Here is a 25,840-nt window from a genome sequence, read left to right as displayed (position 1 = left end):
CAAAAGTCTTCTCAACTGACCAGTGCACGTTCTGACACACATATTCAAACAAAAACATGGTCCCACAAACAAATGATTAGACAAGGTTAGCCCCAAAATTCCACTTCGACTCCCAGAGGGAGGCCTCCAAACAGATTGGCCCAGCTCTCAAGAGAACGGACTAGAGCGGCTCGCAATGAGACCAGAAGGGCGCACTCCCTGCAAGGGAAGGAGTCCGGAAGGAGTGGGTAGAATTTTCCCATCCTGCACAACCAGAGTGGCTCACCCCAAAATGATACACACGAAACACGAACAACAAATAAGCTACGGTCGCACAGACAATCAGAGGAGGTGTAGTCTAAAAATTCCACTTCCACTCCCAAACGGAGGCCTCCAAAACAGATGGGCTCAGCTCCTGAAGAGAGAAAGGACCCAGAGCTGCTCACTTTCCAGTGGGAATGAGCCCAGGCGGAGTGCAGAGAATTCCCAGCCCGTGCAAGCTGGAGCCACTCACCCCCAGGTGACTCCGAACGTGGACCGCAGCTCCAGACGTTTCTCGGCTCTAAACAGCCTCCTGCCGTCGGGCGGCTGTGCCCGTCAGGTAGAGTCCCTCCCGGCTCCTTGGAGTGAAGTGAGCTCCAGCAGCTGCTGGGACGCAGGGAAGGGTCTGCCCCCAACTGGTGTCCCCTGCCAAGGGCACAGAGTCCTGCACTAGCTTCACCAAAATTGTTGCTGAAGGCAAATTCGTGTGCCCGCCACACCATGAGGCCAAACAAACTGCAACGTAGGGGTTTGGAGCAGAGAAAGGTTTATAGCAGGGCTGAGCAAATAGGACCATGTGGCTCATGCCCAAGAAAACCCTGAACTCCCAGAAGGGTTTCAGCAAAGCATATTTAATAGGCCAGGTAAAGGAAATGGGGGTCCACAGGGTAGATGATCAGCTCCTGCACAATTCTCTTGATTGGGTGGCTGTTGCGGTAACAAGGCGGTCAACACTATCAACTCCTAGGTGCCATAAGGTCTGGGACCAAATGCTCTCCATCATTAAGTAGTTCATTTCTTCCACTTGGCTGTGGTTTTAAGCATCTGAAAAACTGAGTAAGTACATTAGACGCTATTATCCCGGTGCATTAGAGAGGAGCTACTGCAGAGGATATAGGGAAGGGGATCTGACCCCGGAAGGCCCCAGAGGGTCCTGCTGCCTTACTCTAGGACTTCCGTTTCAGAAGATGCACACTGAGGTCAAAGGTGGAAGGATTTGTGCAGAGCCATACAACTGAAGGTGACTATAAGAACCAGTATTCAATCCCCAGTTGCTCTTTTCAAATGTGGCAGAAAATGCTAAGGGGAAAAAAAATCAAGAAAAACAAGCCAAGGTATAGGCACCAAAATCAAAACCAAAAAAGACCTAAAACAGAAAAACAAAAACAAAAAAATCCCCTCTGCTGAGGGTCAGTGTGTAAACCGAGGGTGCCCCCCTGCAGAGACGGGCGGGCGTGTGGGCGGAAGCGCTCTGGTCTTCGCGGTGGGTCCCCAGCGGCGCGCAGGATGCCTCCAGGAGCCCTGGGCACAGAGAGACAAGCAAACCTCCCGCAGCCTAGAAAGGCTCCAGCGCGCCGAGGAGGCGGGGCCGAGGGCAGCTTCCGGTTCCGGGCGCAAAGGCCCCACGTGTACCGACCCGCCAGGCCCCGCGCGGCTCGGATCCGGCGGCGCTGCTTCGGCCGGGAGTGGGTGGGGGAGAAGCCGGGGCAGGGGAGGAGCCGCCGGAGCTGTCGGAGCCGTGAGTGCTGGGGGCTGGGCCGGGCCGGACCGGAGCGGGCTGGGCCGGGTTGAGCGGGGAGGAGGGGGAGGGGTCGGAGACCCCGCCCCCCCCAGAGTCTGGGGAAATCGTTCTGTCCCGGGGAAGGGGTTGCGGCAGCGTACTGAGGGGGCCGAGGCTAGTGGTCCCCGTGTCTCCCGGTGGCCGAAGCCAGAACGTCCGGGGACGTGGATGGCACTCTAGGCTTCTTTCGTTCCAGCCACCGCCCTCCGCCCCCTCCTGAGGCCTGCAGAAACACTGTTCGTCCGTACCTCCCATTGCTTCCGCTCCGACATGAACAGATACACTCGTGATTTTATCACCTGTGATCACACTAGGCCTTGAAGATCATCTGGCCCGTGGCTTTTCAGCAACCACTGTGACCGCCCCGAGCTTCTTAGCCACTGACTGTGCCTCCACTTGCAACTTCCCTCCCCCCACGCCTAACAGCCAGTTCTGGCACTTCTGGACACCACCACTACCCTCAGCAGGAGTGTGCGGGTCCTGGTTCTCATCTAGTTCGACCAAAGTTTGTTAGTTTGTATGGCATGGATTTGCTGCATTTTCTCAGAAAAGTGTTGGCCCGATTTCTATTTTTCTGGGCGTTGTATATTCTTGTCTCCTAGGCGCTTTGATAACCCTGTCTGCCTTGGTCTTGGGGAGCAGTGCCTCTTCCAAGCTGTGTGCCTCAGAGGCCAAGCTTAGAACTGTTGCTTTTTCTCTTTCCACACTCTGCAGGTGACACCCAGGGCAGCCTCACTCAGAAGCCACAAGGAAAGCTAGCGGAGTCCCTCATCTTTCCAACTTCTCTTCCAAGCTGCCCCATGGGCCTTGATCCAGAAAGCCACTTCAGAAAGGTTGTGGGACATGCCATGGGAGGCATGTTGATGGGACATGCGTGACAGCAGAGCAGTTAGGATTTGTGGCCATTTGTCCTGGGTAACTTTCTGCTGTGAGAGGTGGGCAGGGTTGGAGGGAGGAAGGAAAGTTCTCCTCAGACAGAACACCTGTGATTCGTAATCTTTCCCCCTCTCTCTTCCAGCTGTACCCCTTTTGTGCTCTTTCTGTATACTATATTGCAGTAGACAGTCATTTCAAGGGCACAGCAAGGTTTACTACAATGTGAGGGACTCTTGCAAACTATACAGATGAGGCATTACAGACTATACAAATGAGATGAGTTACAGGTTTACAGCATTTTTTTCCAGTTAATTTGGCACAGGCATAAAACATAACAGTCCTAGACACTTCCTCCGTTAAATTTGGTCAGCACTGGAAAAGTCGGATCCTCTCTACCTGACCCTCAGATTTACCTCCTTTGCCTTAGGTACTGTCCTCGGACTTACCATGCACCTTAAGCCCCTGAAGGGCTTGTTAAACACAGATTGCTGGGGCCACCCAGAGTTACTGATCATAGGTCAGGGCTGGGCTTGATAATCTGCATTTCTCACAAGTTCTCAGGTGCTGGTGCTGCTCGTCTGGGTTTCTCATATTGAGAACCACAGCTTTTGACCAAACTTTTTCACACAAATAATGAAGTGGTTTGGGGATCAAAAGACCTGTGTGTGAGTACTACATGCTTGAAACTAATAATACGATCTTGTGGGTAATTTAATCACTTAGATCTGAGTTCTTTCATTTGTAAATTTATGAAAGTGTACTTTAAAAAGCCCCAAATGTTACGTTACCTTATGCCAAATTAAAGGTGAAATATTGATGAGTTTTCCCCTTGATTTTCTTAATTCTCTTGAAAGAAGCTTCAATTTTGATCATATAGCTTATACCCATATTCTCAGTTTTTGCTATAAATTCCTAGTATGCAGAAGTCCCTGCTGTTTTTTTAAATACATGCTAAATTCTCTAAGGTCGAGGCCTATGCTTTTTTCATCTATCTTTGCCCAGCACCTTGAATTGTGTGGAACACATAACTGATGCTCAGTAGATATTTGTGGAATGAATGAACTCCATCCCCTGCCTGCCTTCCTCCTTGAAGAAGTTTTTGTCCACTAATCCTGTGTAATTTAGTGAAGCAGTAAATGGCTGTGCCACCTGATTCCCCCAAGGGACTGGAATAAATTCTAACGCCAGGTTCCAGTAACTGTCCCCGTAAGTCATCTGTTACCCAGAATCCCTGGCACCCACTGATTCTGAGTTTCAGTGTCTGTATTCAAATCGGGGGAAGAGAAATTGACAGCTTAATTAAATTCAACACACCTCTTTGAGCATCTTTTCTACCAAGCGTTAGGAACTGGGAGTATAAACATGTATAAGGAGATCCTCTCATTCAGGGACAGGGCTCACAGTGAGAGACAGAGACTCTAAACCATGACCCACAGCCAGAATGGCATCTTGGGGTTCCTTCTACTCTGGGCCATGACTTAGTCTGCATTGGAAACCTGATACTCTTCAGATTCTTCTGGTCTAGTAGATGTGGGTCCCCTTCTTCATCATCTCATCATCTGCAAGGGAGCCTTGGGCCAGGCCAGAAGGAAGCCATCTAGATGCAGAGCTGGGAGTATCTTGAAAGAGAATATTAATTACAAAACTAAAACCATAGTAAATGACTTTTGAATTAAATGTTCTGAAGTATCCATATTTACACCTTAGGTCAGGCTATATTTATAAAATATATTATCCTGTTATTTTTCATTAAATAATGGCTCCTCTCACTCTGTGACTGGCATTGGCCATGTTCTTTGTAGTAATTAGATGCTAGTTTAACTCTGGCTGCCAGAGGAAGCTGCTGCCCTCATCCGGGTGGGTGTCAGGTTTGATCTTCAGATTAGTTTGTGATGTTCTGTTTTAAAGTGTGGCATATAGATTGACTTGCTTTATTCAGGCCATTAACCACCCCTGGGTAAAAACCCCTAAGGTTAAAAAGCCTCGCTTCATGTTGGAGGTTAACCAGCGTTATCCTTGTGGCCAGATACTTAATTCTAGACTCAAAACATGTATTTGGCCTCTTGCTCTTCTCAACTCTTGGATAAATTCCTCTCACATCCTTTAGGCTAATACATTATGGCCCAAGTACTCACAAAGAGGCCGTATGTCTTTGTACCCCTCAAAGCCCCTCTTTTATTACCATCAGAAAGCTGGACTGTTCAAAAAATGATCCAGCTCCTTGCCTTTAGGTAGAAAATCATTTCCCATTTTCAGGATGAACTGATTCAACTTGTCCCAGATGATACATTTCTAGGGGGTATAGAACACAGGTCGTCTACCTGTGGAGGCAGGGCTGTCAGCGGTCCAGCACTGTGGTACATGCCCATAGGAATCTCTTAAACTAAAAATAAAGTGAGTTGTTATGATTTTTATAGCTTTATTTTACATTTTTATGTTTAGATTTAGGCTCAATTGCATTTTTATACCTTGATCGTAACCACAAAGTCTACACAGTTCGGGAGCAGAAGATATTTATGTCTTAGCCTCCACTGACTTCCCACTACAGTTTGGTCTCTCTTTTTATTTCTCCTGTCTTCCTCTTTTCTACACCTTATTCTCTATACACCTTATTCTATTGTAATAACCTTTGAGCTACTTCTCCTCTTTACTCAAATCTAACAAAGAATCATAGAATAGAATTGTAACTAAATCTATGTTGAATCTAACAAAGGAAGAAAAAATTTAAATGGCAAAAATATTTTAAATATTTTTAAACACACTGATCGTGATGTTTTAGAAGGCAAAAGGTCAGTGAACGTATTCCCATTTCTTTAGCCTTTCGGGTTATACTTTCAAAGGACCTCTTGGGCATACAGGTCTTTCTCAGAGATATTGTAGTTTAGTTCCAGACCATTGCAATAAAATGAATATCTCAGTAAAGTGAGTCACATGAATTTTTTGGTCTTCCAGTGCATATTAAAGTTACGTTTACACTGTACTGTAGTCTATTAAAGTGCAGTAGCATTATGTCTAAAACAAAAAAAGTATGCACCTTAGTTTAAAAATATTGCTGAAAAATGCTAATCATCGTCTGAGTTTTCAGCAAAGCATAATCTTTTTGCTGGTGGAGGGTCTTCCCCCCATGATGATGGCTGCTGACTGATCAGGATGGTGGTGGCTGAAGGTTAGGTTGACTGTGGCAAGTTTCTTAAAATAAGTCAGGTTCGAGGCATCAACTGACTCCCTTTGAAGAGCAGTCTCTCTGTAATGTGCAACACTGTATGATAGCACTTTACCCACAGTAGATCTTCTTTCAAAATTGGAGTCAGTTCTCTCAAACCCTGCTGCTGCTTTGTATGGAATATTCCAAATCCTTAGTTGTCTTCACAGCATCTTCACCAGGAGTGGGTTCCATCTCAAGAAAACACATTCTTTGCTCATGCACAGAAAGCAGCTCCTCATCCGTGGAAGTTTTGTCATGAGATAGCGGCAATTCAGTCACATCTTCAGGCTCCATGTCTAATTCTAGTTCTCTTCCTGTTTCTGCCACATCTTTAGTTACTTCCTCCACTGAAGCGTTGAACCCCTCAAAGTTGAAATTAACTTCTTTCACATTCCTGCTAATGTTGGTATTTTGACCTCTTCCCATGGATTATGAATATTCTCCATGGCATCCAGAATGGTGAGTCCTTTCCAGAAAGCTTTCAGTTTACTTTGCCCAGATCCATCAGAGGAGTCGCTATCTATGCCAGCTGTAGCCTAACAAAATGTGTTTCTGAAATAATAAGACTTGAAAGTCAGAATGACTCTTCGATCCCTGGGCAGCGGAATGGATGCTGTGTGAGCAACATGAAAATAACATGAATCTCATTGTCCGTCTTCATCAGGGCTCCTGGGTGGCCAGGTGCCTTGTCAGTGAGCAGTAATATTTTGAAAGAAATCTTTTTTTCTGAGCAGTAGGTCTCAACAGTGGGCTTAAAATACTCAGTAAATCATGGTGTCAATAGACGTGCTGTCATCCAGGCTTTGTTGTTCCATTTATAGGGCACAGGCAGAGTAGATTGAGCATAATTCTTAGGGGCCCTAGAATGTTTGGAATGGGAAATTAGCAATGGCTTCAACTTAAAGTCACCAGCTGCATTAGCCCCTAACGAGAGTCGGCCTGTCCTTTGAAGCTTTGAAGCCAGGCACTGAGTTCTCCTCTTTAACTATGAAAGTCCTACATGGCATCTTCTAACAGTAGAAGGCTGTTTTGTCTAATCTGCTGTTTAGTGTCACCACCTTCATGAATTATCTTAGCTACATCTCTGGATAACTTGCTGCAGTTATCCAGTACTGCTACATCAGGACCTCCTGCTTCATCGTGCACTTTTATGGTTATGGAGTTGGCTCCCTTAAACCTCCTGAACCAACCTCTGCCAGCTTCATACTTTTCCTCTGCAGCTTCCTCACCTTTCAGCCTTCATAGAATTGAAGAGGGTTAGGGCCTGGCTCTAGATTAGACTTCGGCTCAAAGGATTGCTGTGGCGGGTTTGATCTTTCATGCAGACCACTGAGGCTTTCTCCACTTCCTTGTCATTTGTGTATTCCCTGGAGTAGCACTGTCAGTTTCCTTCAAGAACTTTTTTTTTGCATTCACAACTTGGCACACAAGGCCTGGCTTTCAGCCTGTCATCTTTCAACATGCTCTCCTCACCAAGTTCAATCATTTCTAGTTTTTTTACTTAAAGGAAAAGACATGCAACTCTTCCTTTCACTTCAGCACTCAGGGCCCATTGTACAGTTATTCGTTTGCCAAATTTCAATATTGTTGTATCTCAGGAAATAGGATGGCCCAAGAAGAGGGAGAGAGATGGGGAACAGTTGGTGGAGCAGTCAGAACACACAGAACATTTACTAATTTAAGTCTGCCGTCTTATATAGACACAGTTTATGGCACCCCAGAACAATTACAATAGTAACGTCAAAGATCACTGATCACAGATCACCATAGTAGACATAATAATAAAGAAAAGTTTTGAAATGTTGCATGAATTATACCAAAGTGTGACACACAGAAATGAAGTGAGCAAATGCTATTGGGAGTACTTGCTTGATGCAGGTTTGCTGTGAACCTTTAATTTGTAAACAAAACAAAACAAAAAACATTGTCTATGAAGCATAATAAAGGTGAAACGGAGTAAAATGGGGTGTGCCTGTCCTAACTGGGTTTGCCTGTCCTAACTGGGTTTGCCTCAAGTTATCTCTTCTCAGAGGGAGGGGACAGGCCAGTGACTGGTAAGTAGCATCATTGCTAATGTTTTAGGCAGGAGAACCTGTCTTTAAGGTTCCGTCCCATCTGTGTTCCAAGGATCTTGTTTAATCCTAGCTTATACGTGCTTTCAAAGCAAACACTCTTGGTTTATCACTTTACTTTTGATGTAACAGTAAACAGACCAAGATTTTTTTCCTGTGCATTTAAATTTTTTTTTGAATTATGATGAAATAAAGGACTGTTTGCTTATTTAAATTTTGCCTTTTTCCCAAAAGGATTTAAAGCAATTTGAAGGAAAGAGAACAAAATATATTGAGCATCTACCGTATAGCAGGCTGTATGCTGAGTGATTCTGTGTGTTACTTCACTTACTCCTTAGGACAACCATGTGAGGTAGATGGTATTAGCCCCATTTTGAAGATGGGACTCAGGCTAATAAGTGAGGAGAAGGATTCAATCCAAGCTGCAGAGCCCCTCACCATTACGTGAAAGCATGAGGAAACATTTGTGTAAGGATAATTAACAATAAAATAAAAGAATCTTTCAGGAGGGGGATCATAGTGGATAGGCTTCAGTTTTAAAGAACAGTACAGAAGTGGAAAAGAGCAGTTAACAATGTTTATGAGCCGATTTCTTTCCTAGAACAGTAAAATGAGTTCACGCAGGGTCTGGTTAGCCCCAGTGAGCAGTCATACCCAAATCTCCAGGATACAGGTCTTCTTTAGAGTCAAAGAGAAGAAGGGAGGCTGGCGGGGATGTAGGTATCTGCTAAATGTAATCACTCAAACCTCTCTGATTACTGTTTTCTTCTGAAGATTAATTATTTGCCAGTAACTAGAGCACATCTCTCTTTTAGGTAGAGACTGTAGGAATACAGACCTTGTCTTTTAGAGTCCAGAAGGATCACCCCAAGTAGTAACATTTTAAGGTAGAGACCCAGATTTTTGTCACTGCCTGCAGTTTTCTGTTTTTGTCAATAGAATTGGGTTAGGACCTTCACTGGCTTGTGAGCTACTCAGACAAGGGGCAGAGACAGCTGGATCAGAGACTGGAGAAAGTTACTGCCTTTTCCACGTCTCCCTAGTCCTCCCCTAGATGTCCTAGAAACACACTCAAGAGCCCAGATTGTGGGGCCTGCCCAGGCCTAGGCTTGTGAAAAGCGTGTCTGCAGACTTTTTTTAAAGCCTTCTGGAGCCAAGCTCTTCCTGGCCGGGCCTCACAGTCTGACTGGGGTGTCCTGCTGTCAGGTTTTTACCTGTCCCTGCAGACCCTTTCAGGGACAGACGTCGAGGGAAGGCGTTAGGACAGCACAGGCAAGAGACTGCCAGGCAGACTTGCAGTACAGCCCATCCCATAAATTGCGAAATGAAACACAGTTGGCCGTTTTGTGTCTCTAATACTGATGCCCGACATTTGCACAGCACACTCACAAGCTCTCAGCGAATCCTGTGAGTTAGGAGAGTGGCTGTCTGCAGAAGGCTTTACCTTCTACAAGGGCTCTTGGGTGCGTTAGCTCAGGAGAACCTCAGAGCAGCTCCAGGCACGTGGGGCCTGGGCTGGAGCGTACATCTTTGGATACCTGATCTGGTGCGCTTTCCACAGCACTGCCCGACTCCTCTTCCCTCCCATCTTTTGCTCCACCAAGGACCACTCTCCCTTCTCCATCTCATCTTCCTAGGCTGCCAAAGTCAATGCAAAGCAAGCAAAGGAAATCTCAATCCAGGAGTTCTGAAAGGCATTTTACATTGGCAGGCTTTCTGTGATGTTGTTCTTTTTCCTTCAGTGAGCAAAGCCCTGTGAGAGCAGGAACCCTCTGTCAGCACTTGCTTTCTAGACTCTAGCAGGGAATCTCGTGGACTGTGCTGCGTGAAAACAGTGAGAGTTCCTATCCTGCTTCGCTGGGCAGGTTCTTAGACTTTCAAGATAATAGAGATCCTTCATTGAGCCCAAAGACCCTGTGTATTCCATCTTATTTCCCTGCCCTGCTGATGGGGGGTGCTGGGATTCTTTGTCTGGATAAACAATCATTATTGCAGTTGCATTAAATTACTTGATGTCTGGTTTTGTGCTTATTAAAATTGATTCAAATCTTTAGAGGAAAATGATTTTTTTTTTCAATGCATAGCTTTGTATGAGTTAGAGGTGGATTATCCCCAGGCAGCCTGAAGATTCCTCGTGTTGAGTTGTGGTTTCGTCCCTTCAGGAACCACTAAGAGTATTCTGTTTTAATCACAATCCAAACAGTAATTTTTTCCTTATTTATTCATTTGTCGAGCACACAGTTTGTTGGACGAATGAATAAGTAAGAATTAATAAGACATCGGATCTGTCCTTCTGGAGAAAGACTTAAAAAGACTTACTGTGGTCTGTGCCTGGGTACCCATTGTGTGACGGGTGTTGAGCTGGGTGCTGTATGGCCCTGCCTTCAGAGCTTTATAGTCTGGTGAATTAAACAGCACGAAGAATGATTCTTACGCAAAGAGGAGCTATACATGTGTGCTGTGATGCAGGGGGAGGTACAAGTTCCTGTGGAAACCATCTGGGAGCACCAGGGAAGGCATCCCTGGCATGGGTAGAGCTAACCAAGTGAAGGGGGTAGAATAGAGTATTTCAGGCCGAGTCAGCAGCATCGTGAACGCCCAGTGAGGGCATGGAAAACAGACGAAGCAGGAGATTCGAGCAGTGACTTCAGTGGGAGTGGCAGTGATGGGAGAAGACAGGCAGGCAGGGGCCAGGTCTTAAAGGCCCTTGGGAATCAAATCGTAAGGAGTTTGCATTTTATCCTGTGGACAGTGTGAAGCCATTGGCTGATTCTGTGTGTTAGAAAGCTCCCCACTCAGCGCTCACTGCAGTATTGCCGGTGGAATTAACACGGACGTGGCTCCTGCCAATTTTTAAATGCTTCCACTCACCTGCTTCCCTGCCCCCAAACTAAAGGTACATGTATAGGTTCCAGAAATAAAAGCCAGAAGAGTAAGCACCTTCTGACTCCACCACGGCCCAAGGAGATTTCAAACCAAAATAAAGGCTTCTGGAGGTTGAGGTACAATACCATTCTGCAACAAGGAGAAATGAATTGGGGAACTGGTAGGAGTGGGGGAGGGACATGGACTTGAACCATCTGCCAGCCTGGTGCCTTGAAGAGCTACTTCTTCCGTGAAAATCTGTCTGCTGATCAAGCAAAAACACCAAGAAGTGTAGACCTCCATGCCCCTGAGTAGGACAAAAATCACTTAGGGACTTAGGCCCAAATAATACACTACCAGCATAATTCAGGAATACTCTGAGAAATTAACATAAAAACTGATCCAAGGTCATTGAAACCATTAGTACTTAGGTAAAAGCAAAAGAAATTCCGTTCAAAGGGCTCGGTTTTATTACCTAGGGCTCTCAGGACTCCCAAAGAAAATGGGTATAAAATGTGACTAATTACAAAGCACTTGAGAAAACAAACCACCACGAGGTGGAGCAGATTCAGTGAGCATAGAAATTAGCGCATGAAGACAGCAAGTATGATCTAAAAGGGGTCATGCAATTATATAGTAAACGTTTGAGAGTAATGGGAAATAAGCATGAATGAAAAGCGATTTGAGATCTAGGTAATAAAAATGAAGAGTTTGGTCGTTGAAATTAAGCTCATTTGGTGGGCAGCAGCACGTTAGACAGCATGTTCCAGCCGTTAAGAGTGGACTAGATAACCTTGCAGGTGGACCCCAGGCAGTTGTAGTGAAGCACAGAGCGACCAGAAACTGAAGTATCCCTCAGATTGCATGTGGAGAGTGGTCTGTGGGGAGGGTGGGGGGCAGCACCAGGAAGACCACCGGTGAAACTTGAACCAAGCAGTTCATTCAACGTGTCAGGGCCAGTGTGGTGGTAGGGGCTGAGGACAGTGTCATTTTTTCAGAGGTTCTATCAGTACCTTTCAGTGGGGCATGATGGCTCAAGTAGGGGGAATGGCAGTGGAGATGAGGCAGATGAATTTGAAAGATTTAGGAGGTAGAATTAACAGGATTTGGTGAATTAAAAAAAAAAAAGTAGAAACATGGAGAAAAGTTTGATTCTTCCTGTTGAGGTAGGAAGAAAACTTCAAAGTGGAGTTTTATTCATTTAAATGTGTTTTTTGTGTGCTTTGTTATTAGAGATTGTTGAAAATCACAGTCCTCAGCTTCCAGGAGTTTCTCTGGAAAGATAAACCATGGCTGTGTGATACAGCAGGTTTTGTGGTAAGAGGTTGCAGAGGGAATGGGGTCAAAGAAGACATCTGAGAAGACATGAGGCCTTAGCTATGTATGTCTTGAAAAATAAAGTATAATCTAATGAAGGGTAAAGAGGCAGAGGGAACGGCTCGTTCAGAAGCCAGAGAGCATAGGGCTTGTGTGTTTCACAAGCAGGATGTCGATGTCTGTGTGAAAAGACTGGAGAGGAATGCAAAGGGAGCAAAAGATGCAGGTCAACCCAATACGTAATACTCGGGAGTCTGTAGTTCACTTACAGGACGGGGAGGAGTATCGAGGATCTCAAACAGGGAGATGTGACCGGATTTGCCAAGAGCACTCTTGTGATACAATGAATGGTAACTTACAGGTAGCAAACCTGGAGGCAGGTAGCTCACGTGTAGAGGCGGTTGCAGTGATCCAGAGGAGAACCGGTGAAGACATGAACTGGGAATAAGAAGAGGGGATCTGTTTAGAAGAAATAGGAACACACAGGTGCAGCTTTGGGGGTGGGAGAATTCCACACAGAAGGAATAGCTTTTTACAGGCTTGGAGGCCTGGGAAGACCCCTACTATAGGGAGATCAGCAATGCATTCATTCTAGCGGGTGATACTGAGAAAAGGGGAGGATAGGAGGCTTGAAAAATAAATTGAGGGCCGGCTGTGAAGAGCTTCCCGTGCCACGCCAAGGGTTTTGGAACTGATCTTACTAATAGGGAGAAGTGATTATTTGTAAATGTGTTGTGCATTTGGAGCTATAATTTAGAAAGAATAGTTAACATTGGGGTAACATCACTCTCTAAGCACTGTACACATAGTAATACATATATTCCTCATAGTAACCCTATTAGACGGATTCCATTCTTACATTCATTTTGTAAATGGGAAAACAGGTGTAACGAGAATAAGACCTTGACCATGGACCCACACAAACCCTAGCATTTGGACTCCAGAACTCTCTCTTAACCTGACACATCCTAGGTGTTTCTCAACCAGGATGCACATCAGACCCACATGTAGCATTTCTAAAGATACAGTTGCCTGGATTGACTTGAATCAGAATGTCCAGAAGAATGATGTGTGATACTGTGTTTTGCAGAAACTCCACCAGTATAGTTCTGTTGCCCTTTGCTCATAGCTGGGTACAGCGGGGATCTGAGTTAGGAAGCTATGGCAGTAGTCCAAGCAAGAGACGAGGGCCCAGGCTCAAGCAGGGGGAAACAGAGGCTTAAGAGGTAGAATTGATTTAATGAGCTGTAAGCAACAGGGAAGAATCAAAATTGAATCCAAAGATCATGAAGTTGAGTGTTGACTTAACAAGTGATGATCTCAGCCAAGAGAGGATTCCAGAAAGGGGTAGATTTGGGAGTAAGAATCATGAATTTAGTTTTGAGCACTCGAGTTTGAGGGTCTTCCAATTAAAGGTGTCTTAAGAGGAAGGTTGCTTTTGGTGGTGCCTGTGTGCCAGCCACAGTGTAAGTGGCTTTCCTCACCATTATCTTATACAGCCCTCCCCCCAAATCTCTGAAACTCCCCATTTTACAGAGGAAATTGGTACTGAGTGGGGTTCAGTTCACAATCAATTTCCATAAAGCCTTCAGTGTCTATTTCAGACACACTGTGTGTTAATAGATTGTGGCCAGTACCACATTTTTAGCAGGGATTATGAGTGTCTTTTCTCCTAGCTGTTTTCCTTTAGGTTGACAGGGTTTCATGAAGTAGAAAGGCAGAGTTTTTCTATTTTTCTATGGGGTGTGAACCTGGCCTAGGAAAAGGATGGGAGAACATACCTTCAGGCGTAGATCACCCTATTCCAGCTAGATCTATTTACAACATACGGTTATGGAGATCAGGGGACTTAAATTGGAGAAAGTGTTGTGTGTACAGGATTACGACTGAGCTCAAAACTGTTACTCCCACGTGCCATTTCATGCTTACACAATTGTCCCTTTGCTCCTCTACCCCAGGTTCCACGGAAGAAACTCGAGGGGCCCAGGCTGAGACGGGGGGGAAATGCCCATGTGAGCTCTAGATGGTGTGAGACCACCCCAGAGCCAGATGATGGCTACAGCCTTGGAACCAGAGGACCAAGACCTGTGGGAAGAAGAGGGAATTCTCATGGTGAAATTGGAAGATGATCCCACCTGTCGGCCAGAGTCCATCTTAGAGAGGGATGACCCTGTGCTCGAGACGTCACACCAGAACTTCCGATGCTTTCGGTACCAGGAAGCAGCGAGCCCTCGAGAAGCTCTCATCCGGCTTCGAGAACTGTGTCATCAGTGGCTGAGGCCAGAGAGGAGGACAAAGGAGCAGATCCTAGAGCTGCTCGTGCTGGAGCAGTTCCTGACCGTCCTGCCCGGGGAACTGCAGAGCTGGGTGCGGGGCCAGCGGCCAGAGAGTGGCGAGGAGGCCGTGACGCTGGTGGAGGGTTTGCAGAAACAACCCAGGAGACCAAGGCGGTGGGTGAGGAGGGGGAGTCCTGATCTGTGTGATGTGGAGGGGGACTATTTGCTGGAAGGAAGGATTTGGGGGCAGGGCTTCCAGAAATTACCCTTTAACTAAGGCCTCTGCCCTGGGGTTGCACCTACGTCCACAAGCTCCGGAGGACAGGAGTGTGTGTGAGTGTGTGTGTTTGAGTATGACTTTGGGGTTTTTGAAACACCTGCCCAGGGACTGTCTTAGGTGATACAACTTAGCTTTTGCTTTTCTGAGTGTTGAGCCTCCATTTCCTGGGGAGGAGAATTCTGTGACTTCCTCAGAGGCTCTCAGACCCGCAGTCACAGGTCCCCTTCCAGGACGACATGGAGGGGAGCAGACAGCAGGGAGAGCTGCAGGCGGGGTGGGCGAAGACGGGAGGGCAGGGCCTCGGAGCCTGGGGGCGCAGGGTCGGGGTGGGGGTGGGGGGGAGGACTAGAAAGCCCTGCGGTTTCCGAATGTCCCCTGCCTTGTCCTGGCTACAGCGACCTCAGCTCCTCCCTGCGTGCCCCCGGGGCTGGAGCTTCCCTCCTCGGCTGGGTCCCTCTGGGAGTTTTTCTTTGGACAGCTTCTCACGTAAGCCCTGGTGACAACCCAGACTCTCCTCCTGACTCCATGGTGACTGGAAGTTGGAATTGTTCCCAGGTGACTGTCCATGTTCACGGCCAGGAAGTCCTATCAGAGGAGACGGTGCCCCCGGGAGCGGCGCCCGAGTCAGCTAGTGGGCTCCAGGATCCTGCACAGCCCTCGACCCCTGAGGAGCCCCACCGGGAGACCACGCGGAGCCCAGAGCCGGGGGCGCCCGAAGAGCGGAGCCAGTGCCCCGAGCCGGAGTTCCAGCCCCTGCAGGAGCGCGGTGGGAGCCCCCGCAGAAGTGGGGAGCGCGGCAGAGCCAGGGGAGGGGACGTTTCCCCTGTCCTGAGGAGGCTGGTAGATTGTAAGGGGAGGAAGTCACAATGCAGGGCGCTGAGAGGAGACGGTGCTAGCTGGAGGCCCCTGTAAGCAGGGCCACCGTGGCCAGCAGTGCTGTTATTCTTCTGGTTCCAAAAGTATTATGGTGGTGGCGCTGGGACAACCCCAGCTGCCCTCAGGCCAGTTTCCTCACTCGCATCTTCCCACCAGAAGCGAGGGGCGGTAGGGATGCTCACCTCTTTGCTGGTACAGGAATGCCCTGCACGGTGCTGATCCCCGTCGTCTTTTCTTCTTAGAGGCTCCGGTGCCACAGGACCCAGCCGTTCCTGAAGAGAGGAGCCCCGGAAGCCCAGAGATGGTTGCCCTCCTTACAGCTCTATCTCAGGTGCGCCCCAGGTTCCGTCTGTACGGTGGAGAACTTGAGGAACCGTGGGGCATTAGCCACATACTGACCAGGTCAGACGGGGCACGCGTTTCCACTCTCCCATTGCCAGTTTGAGTTCTCCGCTCTGCGTGTATCTGGAAGGGGAGGAGCTGCATCTGTGAGATCAGTTCCAACACCTCAGTTAGATGCACGGGCTCCAAAGCCCCTTGACTTCCCTCCAGCCAGAGGGACTAACAAAACAGGATTCTTTTGTAACACCCCAGCACAACTCTGAAGTTGTCGAATGAGGGTTTGTTTTTGGTTCTAAGGTATAAACATGAAAGTCGTTTGTGAGGATGACTTACTGTGCTGCAGAAACGATTTCTGAATTCGGGTGCTGTCCTCTTCCAGGGACCGCCTTCAGTCAGACCATGACAGTTACAAAGCATTCATTGTGGGGAAGAACCCCAGAACTAAGCTTTGTGGCTGGAGAAAAAAGGCACAGAGTTTATCCTGGTTTTCAGAGCAGAGTCTAGCTGAAGAAGACGTCTGTGCTGTGCACACTGTATAAGTGATGTTCGATTAGGTCAGGTCAGTTAGGGAAAGCTTCTTCGAAAAGATGAGTTTTTGCAGGAATGTAGGTGGCATTGAGGCATCACATAGGGAGGTGAATGATGACTCCCTGAGACCTTTCTTGTATTTTAAACAGTGTCCTCAGGAAGAAGGAGAACATAGGGCGGAGCTGAGGGAAAGCAGTGGGACTGGAAGGAGCAGGAGGCGGGCCAGCGCAGAGGCAGAAACTTGGGACTTGGCGACCGATGGCGAAACGCAGGTTTCCTGAAAGGGAACCACGCGTCTCCTTTGAGTTTATCTCCTGGATGGGTTCTGCCCGTACCAGGGGCCTCATCCCAGGAGCAAGACGTGAGGCTCCACAAAGCACCCCTTTTTAATGGAATCCCTGCTTTGTTTCAGGGATTGGTAACTTTCAAGGACGTGGCCGTGTGCATCTCCCAGGACCAGTGGAGTGACCTGGATCCAGCCCAGAAAGAGTTTTATGGGGAATATGTCTTGGAAGAAGACTGTGGAATTGTGGTCTCCCTGTGTAAGGAATTTCAAGTGTTTCTAGAATGTCCTGAGCACAGAGATCTTCTTTTATTGTTGGAAATTAAGGGTGCCTTAGACCTTAGAGTGTATGTATTATAGTTTCCTTGTGCTGACCCCACCAGTGACATAGCCAGGGAAGATGATCTCCTTCAAAGTTAAAGGGAAGAGAAAATGCCTAGAAAGAAACCTCCAACAAGAAAACACAGCTATAATATTGTCATTTTAGTATGAGTTTTAGTTTGAGTAGGTAAGCGTGTCAGTTTTGAAAGAAGCAATAAAAATTGGAGATAATCTACTTACTTGAATATGGGAAAAGATGGTAACGTTTTCAGTTGTGTAATTATTGAGATGCCAGTGAAAGGCAAGAGATGCGCCGTACTCATCAGAGGTGCTCCGGCTAAAGAGACTGAAGGCTGGACTGACTGCCTGGCTGTGTACGTGTCCTGCAATCCACCAGACAGAAGAGGTCTGCCCATGACACAGGGGACCATTGAACCAGCCGTGATGTCCTGTTTTCCCTTTCTTGAACAGCATTTCCAATCCCCAGACTGGATGAGATCTCCCCCGCTGGAGAGGAGGAGCCTTTGATCCCAGACATCGCAGAGCCTCCAGAGCCTCAAGAGCCAGAAATCCTGAGCTTCACCTACACAGGTGAGGGATGACAGGGCGCGCCCCCCGCACCCCACCCCGAGCTGGCAGCTCCTCTGGCAGGTGTTCTCTCTCCCTCTGGGTTCTCCCCCCTTCTCGCTGGTTCTTCTAACCTGTCGGCCATGACTATACTGTCTTCCCCCGCAACCTAATTCTTCCATCCTTTTCCCCCTCTTCACTCCTGTCTTTGGTTTGAGGGGTATGTAATACAAAACGGGGACAGGAGAAGAAAAAGGAACTTTTGGAATGGCAGCTACACCATTTTCTAAACAGTTCACTTAAACTCTCAATCCTCAACCTCCACATTTGTGAAAGGAAGATGATAATATCTGTCCATGCGAAGGCTGTTGACAGCCTAAGGTAACATGTAAGAAAGTGCCTGACACATGACAGGGGTTCAGTTGCCTGGTTATTTCTTTCCCAACCTCTCCAGTTATGAAATCTCTCTAGATGGTCCTGCCTTCCCAAAACTCTGCTTAAAAATCTCCAAATTGTGTGGAGGGTGTCGTTGCCTCCGCAACGTCCCCCGTCCTCCTTTCCCCCTTTCTCCAGGAGACAGGAGTGAGGATGAAGAGGAGGATCCTGAGCAGGAGGACCCGAGTTTGGAGGACCCCCACCAGCCCACCGTGGGAGATGCAGACGTTCACCAGGCTGCAGACTGCGAAATAGTCTTTGAAGATGATCCAGACAGACTCAACGAAAGAAGACTTGACACAAATATTTCTCAAGCTAATAGTTCAGCGAGCCTTCAGGAAACCATGCCTGTCCACCCCCTGTTGGGGAGACAGCATGACTGCCCTGTATGTGGGAAAAGTTTCACTTGTAACTCCCACCTTGTTAGACACCTGAGGACTCACACAGGAGAGAAACCCTATAAGTGTATGGAATGTGGGAAAAGTTACACACGGAGCTCACATCTCGCCAGGCACCAAAAGGTTCACAAAGGGGGCGCTCCTTATAAATATCCCCTAAACCGGAAGAATTTAGATGAGACCTCCCCTCTGGTCCAGGCGGAGAGAACCCCCCCTGTTGAGAAACCCTACAGATGTGACGATTGCGGGAAACACTTCCGCTGGACTTCAGACCTTGTCAGGCACCAGAGGACACATACGGGAGAAAAACCCTTCTTCTGCACGATTTGTGGCAAAAGCTTCAGCCAGAAATCCGTGCTCACAACACACCAAAGAATCCACCTTGGAGGCAAGCCCTACTTGTGTGGCGAGTGTGGCGAGGACTTCAGTGCGCACAGGCGGTACCTGGCTCACCGCAAGACGCACGCGGCCCAGGAGTTCTACCTGTGCAGTGAGTGCGGCCGCTGCTTCAGCCACAGCGCCGCGCTGGCCAAGCACCTGCGGGGCCACGCCTCGGTCAGGCCGTGCCGCTGCACCGAGTGTGGGAAGAGCTTCAGCCGGAGGGACCACCTCGTCAGGCATCAGAGAACACACACGGGCGAGAAGCCCTTCACGTGCCCCACCTGTGGGAAGAGCTTCAGCAGGGGCTACCACTTAATCAGGCATCAGAGGACCCACTCAGGAAAGGCCTCCTAGCCGGCCCCCCTCCTGCGGACGCCTGCCTTCAGCCCTTCCCAGGGATGGGGCGAGAGGAGCCCTCTTGTCGGCCTCGGAAGACCTTTTCTGTGGGGGTCTCCCTGCCCTGCCCAGGTCTGCATATCCTCTTCCCACAGCTCGGCCACCCCCCGCTCCGGGCAGGACTCCTTCCACACCTGGAGGAGAGTCTCCCCAAAGCTCGCTCGAGTTAAGGCCTCTCTCCTCGACAGGAGTGTTCCTGCCTCTGCCTCAGGGGTGTGAGGTAGGAGGCCTAGAAGGCTGAAGACGTTGTGGTTATGATGTTTTCCCCCAACATGGGCTGTTCCGCATCCTGAAGACTCCCTACAGCCTCACATCTAGAGCGGCCCAGGACAAGCCCTCAGGTTGGGTCAGGGACAGATCTTAAAGCACACGGCCCTGCACTCGGGGCAGGAGGTCTGCACCCCGATGGCCCCCGCACACTCCCAGGCCAGCTGTGCGGGCCTCTTGCCGACCCGCTTCCTCACCGCATGCTTCCCTGTGACTCCGGGAGATGCGAGGCGTGTTCGAGGGGCGGCGTCCTCAAGGCTGCTTCACATGGACCTTGTCGGGCCGCTCCCTTCCCCACTGTCACGGGGACACCCGGTGCCAGACACGGCTGGGAAGGAGGACCCAGTCAGCAGCCTCCTTCCTTGTGGGTTTTTTCCTGTTAGAGTGCTCATCCCCAGCCCTCCGCCTGCTCCAGGCTCTGGGTTTTGTCCTGGCACTGCTTCTGCTCCAAGTGGGAGGTCACATTGGGGGGCTGAGGGGTTCACTGAATCAGAATCATAATGAAATCACTTACATTCCCGCCTCTGCACCAGCCCCCACCCCACCCCACCCTCTTCGCGTGGGTTCCTGAGAGGATTCTGAAACAGTGTCCACTTACAGAGGCACTATAATAACTATAGGTTCATGGTTGATGGGTCCCTTCATTTACATGAAGAAAACTGGAGAAGACCTAAGCTCAAATTATGGAAAAATCGAGAAAAAGCTGTTGCTCCTGGCCAGAGCCGTCAAGACCGCTCTCCTGACACCTTCCCCCATCACCCCCGCCTCACTCTGACAGCAGGGAAGCCTGGGACCCTGAAGAATTTACCAGGAGTAAATGGCTTTCAAGTATTTGTGTTGTCTGCTTTTTCTTATGTGATTCCATTTTCATGTAACTAAGAACTAAGGAGTAGTGTCTCACAGCCCAAGGATCTCTGTTGCCTGGTAAAGGTCCCATGGAGACGAGGCTGAAAAATTACAAACCTCACCTGCTCTGATTGTGGGCGTGGCAAGGCCTGGGGGGGGCCGACCTCCATAGATGGAGCACAGGGTATGGGATTAAAGCACGAGAAGGGAGACCGTTTTCTGTGCCTAGTTTCTTCTGCTCTGTGTCTCCACCCGTTACGTGCCAGTGTTCACCACAGGAGCAAAGGTGGGCTAGCAAGACCTCAGGCTTAACAGCTCAACAAGGGAATTCTCATTCTGGTCAGTAATGACATTCTAGTCAACTGGTTGGTTTTAACTCCAGCCGACTTGTCCTTCTGGGAGTATGCACACATGAAATAAAAAGAAGTAACACCAGAAGCCAAGTTGGCTGGTTTCTGGGGCTTTCCACTTTACCCATTCAGTCTCCTGGTGTTTCTGAAGGTGATTCACACAGAGGCATCTTGGAGGACAGCGTAGGTTTCCTTGAGGGTAGAGGCGGCTTGCATGCTTAGCAGAGCCACAGGTGGAACTGAGGTAAGGTCTGAGTCTGGAGTTTGCAGAAGAGACTGTCTTAATATGCAGGATTTTCTGAGCCGTAGAGCTTAGGTTTGTCCTGGGTGAAATGCCTCAGTGTCAAAAGGTAATTTCTCCTAGATCATACCATTTATGGAAGTTGATAAACTTCTGGAGCTAACAGAACAAATTGACTTTTAATTCACTGATTTATCTGTATTATTGCACTAGGTAAAAATCTATCAAGAGAATTATACATAAAGGAAACTTTGAGAGACGGTCCAGGGTGTTGGAAAATCAAATAGTCCTTTTAGTGCTGAACCCTGTGCAAAATTTTACACGCTGACACCAGATCTCCGGTGTCTTGTAAATTACCGTGTTTTCTGAGGTTCCTGGAGGGACGTGCTGTCTCCTGTGTCCGAACACGAGCAGAACCACAGTTGGCGGCAGCAGGGCCAGTGCCGGAGCCCGGAGTGAGCAGGAAGCCGCGCAGGAAGCCACACGGCTGAACGTGTGGGTGCTGGAGCCCGGGGTGCTCTCACTCGTGGGTGCTCTCCTCGTGGGGCCCTGTGAGCGGCTGAATCCCGGGGTTCTTGAATACCTGACAAAATAAAAGCGAGGAGGAAGAAGGCAAGATTTTAAAGATAATATTTAGAGGGAGATATAAGACAGTCTAAATTAATCAACAGCTTAGAGAAGTTAGGTTGTTGAAAATGAAGTGATTTGCTAACAAAGTTATGAAACTAAAATGATAAAAGAGTATCTGGCCGTTAGTATGGGAGTAGCCAAGGAATATTCAGCCTCTTCACCGCAGAGTCCCAAGAGAAATAAGTGGAAAAAGATAAAGGTGAAATAAATCTTTATTATCTGGAACATAGGCCTCAAACTAGAGTAGAATCCAGTAAATTCGGGCTACAAATTTACACAACGTAATTTAATAACTTACGGGCAGTGAAGATCCATACTTTACAGGTATAGAACAGATATTCTCAAAAAGAGGTAAAACATTTAAAATAATCGCTAGTGTATAGTGTAATAAAGTTAACAAATGCAAAGAGTATTATATAGATGAAGTCCCCGGACCACAGTATTTTTTATTTGAGATCCCATAACATATATAAATAATTCTTGCTTCCAAGAAGAGGTCACATGGAAATTTACTAATACTCAGAACTAAAATTGTAAATATTGCATTTTGATACTTGTAGGATGCAGTGAAAATGGTACTTAGAGGTTTACAACAGAGGAAAAGCTAAAAAATGAACTAAATTACAGCTTAAGAATTTTTTAAATAACTAAAAGAATATAGAAGGGCGGTACTATAAAAAGTAATGACCAAAAAAATTTATAAAGGAAAAAAGCTGGTTCTTTGAAAAGACTACTAAAACCTTTGGCAATATTAACAGCTAGAAATATAGTAAGTAAGGAGCTACAGAAAAGTGGATACGTAGTGGTTGTATGAAGCAAAAATAGTGTCTTGAAAATTAAAATACACATCAATAATAACATGTAAGATGGAGAGAGCAGATGGAGTCAATGCTTTAAGGCTCCGAGTCCTTAGATGAGTCCTGTCTACACAGGGAACGAAGCATCTTTGTGTATCCTTTTCCTTGCAAACTGATAAGGGGAAATGGGATCAAACGCCTTCTCAGCAGCGATCAAGCAGGTGGTCAAAATGCCCTCTCACTTTACAGAAATATCGAGAGCACTCTTGCTCTTGCTTGTTCCCTAGAATGGTTTTCATCTGTTCACTCGTGTAACAAACACTCATTGAGTGCCTTCCACGTACTGGGCACCGTAATGGGCTCTGTTGTCTATTCACTAAGTCATTCAACAAATCGCACGTCCCAAGAGCTGAGGGTAAACTAGAGGGTGCAAAGATGAATGACACACAACACGCAGAGAGCTGTGGGGATCTAGGTGACAGGCGACATTTTTAGTCGAGTTAGAAAGACGGGAAAAAGGGAAAAAGCATGAGAGGAAGGTGGTCAGCTCAGCTTGGGTTCTGTCGCATGTGAGGCAGCTCTAGTTTATCAGAAGGGAGCAGTGGATCTGTTGTGGGAAAGAAGATCTGAAAGGAGATAAGATTTGGGGGTAATCTGCAAATCCGTGTAAGCAAGGGCGAAGTTCCTGAGACAAGGTTGTGCATGGCATGTTTGAGAAGCAGCGAGGAGACCTGTGAGTCTGGAGCAGAGAGAGTGAGGGAGAGAGAAACAGGAGATGTGTTTAGAGGGATAATGAGGAGAAGCAAGTCACAGAGGTCTTTACAGGCCACTGGAACAACTTGGACTTTTATTCTAAATAAAATAGTGATGCTATTATTCAGAGAATTGATACATGATCTCCCTACAATTATAAAAACATGCTGATGGGTGAGAAGGGATTGTAGGGGAGCAAAGATGGCAGAGGGAGACCCCTTGGCAGAGTCATGCAGTTATCCAGGTAAAAGATGAGCATACTTTGAGAATAATTGCAGTGAAATTGATGAGCAGTGGTGGGGTTCAAATTACATATTTAAAGTAGAATTAACAGAATTTCCTGGTGGATGTGAGAGTTGAGAAAAAGACAAGTTAAAGAACACTCGAAGGTCTTGGCCTGAGTGAATGGAAGAAAGCAGGTACCATTGACTAAGATGGGAAGACTGTTAGGTAAAGCTTATCTTTCCAGGAATATCAGGAGTATGGTTTGGACATGGTAAGTTTGAGATTTCTGGTAGACATGCTAGTGGGAAATGTGTACGTGGCTAGATAAAAGAGTCTGGAGAGAAGAATTATAATATCCACCTGTTCATTAAACATTAATTGGGGGGAGGGTATGGGCTCAGGGGTAGAGTGCATGCTTAGTGTGCACAAGGTCCTGGGTTCAATCCCCAGTACCTCCAGTAACATAAATAGATAAGTAAATAAACCTAATTACCCTCAAAAAAAGAAAAAAAATTTCTAAACATTGATCGCGTACTTGCTTTGTGCCAAGCATTGTGTTAGGTATAATGATTATTTAAGAGTTTGCTTCCAAGGAATTCATGAACTGGGTGGGAAAGACTGGCCTCTGACTTAGAGGTTGTGAGGTATGAGATGTGCTGAGTAGATATATTAGGCAGCATAGAAAAGGGATGGTCAAATTTGCCTGAAAAAAAAGAGATGATTCAAATAAGAGAGAGGTAGAACAGAGCAGTGGTTAAGAACACAAGCCCTGGTCCCTTTAGGGGGACCTTGATTTGAATCCTACCTCCATCATTCCAGCACCAGCCCCACACCCACAATGCTTAGAAAACTCAAGGATGCCCAGGACCAGTGTGATGTCTACAAGCATTACCAATGCCATTATGCAATAATGTTCCCAAACCGAAGCTATGTTCTTAGATCCATTTTGCCTCCTAAATCCACACTGCTATTTCCAGATGCAATTAATAGCAGAGATTTATGTAGCTAAAGAGAAGAAATAGTAAGTTAAAAAAAAAAGTGATAAAGAAAAAGACTATGGTTTTGGCTTCTCTGAAGTACAAATCAACCCAAGTCCTTAATTTACACCGACAGAAATCACCCCTTAAGAATCTTCCTCTGTCCTAGGAGAAAATTCATCCCCCATGCAAACTGTCTCCTCCCTTGAAAAATGGCTTTTGAAATCCTTTTCTAGCAAGATTTTGAAGTTCCTGGCCAGTGTGTGGTGTTTCTCTTGAGTAATTCCTTCTTATAGAATGCACACTATGCACTTCAAATCTCTTGACTTCCCTTCCAACTACGATTTAATCCCTGCATATCTGGCTTCCCATTGCTGAATTCTTTGGCATAAGGGGTAGTGAGGGCCTCTGCCTTGGTTTACAGCCTCCACTTCTCTGTGTTCCAAACTCAACCAAGCGAAGTTCATAAACTTACATCCCCACCCAAACCCAAATCCCAATCTCCTGCTTTTATCTCTGTATTTTTTCCCCCATTTTCATCAGAATCCCAAGTCTTTCCTGGCCCTGTGATGCTGCAGCGGATTCTTTCCAATCTTGTTAACTCAGGGGCCCGAAGATAAACAATATGGTAGAAACGTGCTTATCCAGGGTGATTGGAATCAGTAACTTGTCAGTTAATCTGCAAAGCTGACAAATCATTTTTAAAAACTTCTCACTCATGCTGTATGTTTTGTTTTAACATCAAACATGTAAATCTGTGTTTATTTCCCATTTTGCCAAGCCGGTGGGGTATTTAGTCTGAGTTTAAATCTGGCCCCAGTGTTTCCCACGTGTGTGACTCTGGGGATTGATGAGAACAAACACTTATACAGCACTTACTACGTGCCCTACCTATGTTCACTGATTTATTCTTTATAAGAACCCTACTTTATTAATTTTTTTAGGAAATGCCCTAATAATTAACACAAACTGAATGGCTTAAAACAACAGAAATGTATTCTCTCAAAGTTCTAGAGGCTACAAGTTCAAAATGAAGGTGTCAGAAGAGCCAGGCTCCCTCTGAGGCTCTAGAGAATTCTTCCTTGCCTGTTCCTAGCTGCTGGTGGTTGCGGGCAATCCTTGGCTTATAGGCCCATCACTCCAATGCCTGCCTTTGGCTTCCCATGGCTGTCTTCCCTCTACGTGTCTGTGTGTCTCCAAATCGCCCTCTTTTAAATGGACTCCAGTAATTGGTTTAGGGCCCACCCTATTCCAGTATGACCTCATCTTAATTTAATTTCATTTCCAAATAAGGTCACATTCACAGGTCCCAGGATTAGGACTGCAGCAAATCTTTTGAGGGATCCAAATCAACCCACTACACCTAAGAAGAAAGAATTATGGATTATCTATTTCACTAATAAGGCAATTATAGCTCAAAGAGGTTCAGAAATTTGCTTAAGGTTATATACAGCTAGAGAGCAGTAGAATCAACACTTTAAATTCATCTCCCAATCTAGCTCTCAGTTCTTGCTCTTAACCAGGGAGTCTAAAAG

General features: G+C 47.0%; 2 protein-coding genes across 6 annotated transcripts in view; one reads left to right on the top strand and one right to left on the bottom strand.

Annotated features, from left to right (window-relative positions):
* Window positions 1-1,638, bottom strand: part of TMEM225 (transmembrane protein 225) — a 68,002-nt gene extending 66,364 nt beyond the window's left edge. The window contains exon 1 of one of the 2 annotated variants that reach the window (XR_012503730.1): window positions 494-630. Coding sequence is in view for 1 of the 2 variants with exons in the window: in XM_074356838.1 (XP_074212939.1) it covers window positions 494-743 (250 nt within the window). In the remaining variant the exon portion in view is untranslated. Of the gene's footprint in view, window positions 1-493 lie in introns of both variants that reach the window. The other variant, XM_074356838.1, reaches the window with a different exon arrangement.
* Window positions 1,631-20,317, top strand: ZNF202 (zinc finger protein 202). Of its 4 annotated transcripts, none has more exons than XM_074356836.1 (8): window positions 1,654-1,759; window positions 2,516-2,634; window positions 14,095-14,590; window positions 15,248-15,458; window positions 15,811-15,899; window positions 16,851-16,980; window positions 17,514-17,633; window positions 18,183-20,317. In XM_074356836.1, the coding sequence occupies exons 3-8, from the start codon at window positions 14,186-14,188 to the stop codon at window positions 19,175-19,177; spliced, it is 1,950 nt and encodes a 649-aa protein (XP_074212937.1). In that variant the 5' UTR covers window positions 1,654-1,759; window positions 2,516-2,634; window positions 14,095-14,185; the 3' UTR covers window positions 19,178-20,317. The 4 variants fall into 4 exon arrangements, with proteins under 4 accessions (XP_074212936.1, XP_074212937.1, XP_074212938.1 ...); XM_074356837.1 differs by having other exon boundaries at window positions 2,516-2,716; XM_074356835.1 differs by lacking the exon at window positions 2,516-2,634 and having other exon boundaries at window positions 1,631-1,759.
* Window positions 20,318-25,840: the final 5,523 nt, after the last annotated feature.

Source organism: Camelus bactrianus, chromosome 33, assembly GCF_048773025.1.
Source record: "Camelus bactrianus isolate YW-2024 breed Bactrian camel chromosome 33, ASM4877302v1, whole genome shotgun sequence".
NCBI lineage: Eukaryota > Metazoa > Chordata > Mammalia > Artiodactyla > Camelidae > Camelus > Camelus bactrianus.
The sequence above is the reverse complement of the archived record's forward strand: the minus strand, read 5'-3'. Positions and strand labels throughout refer to the sequence as shown.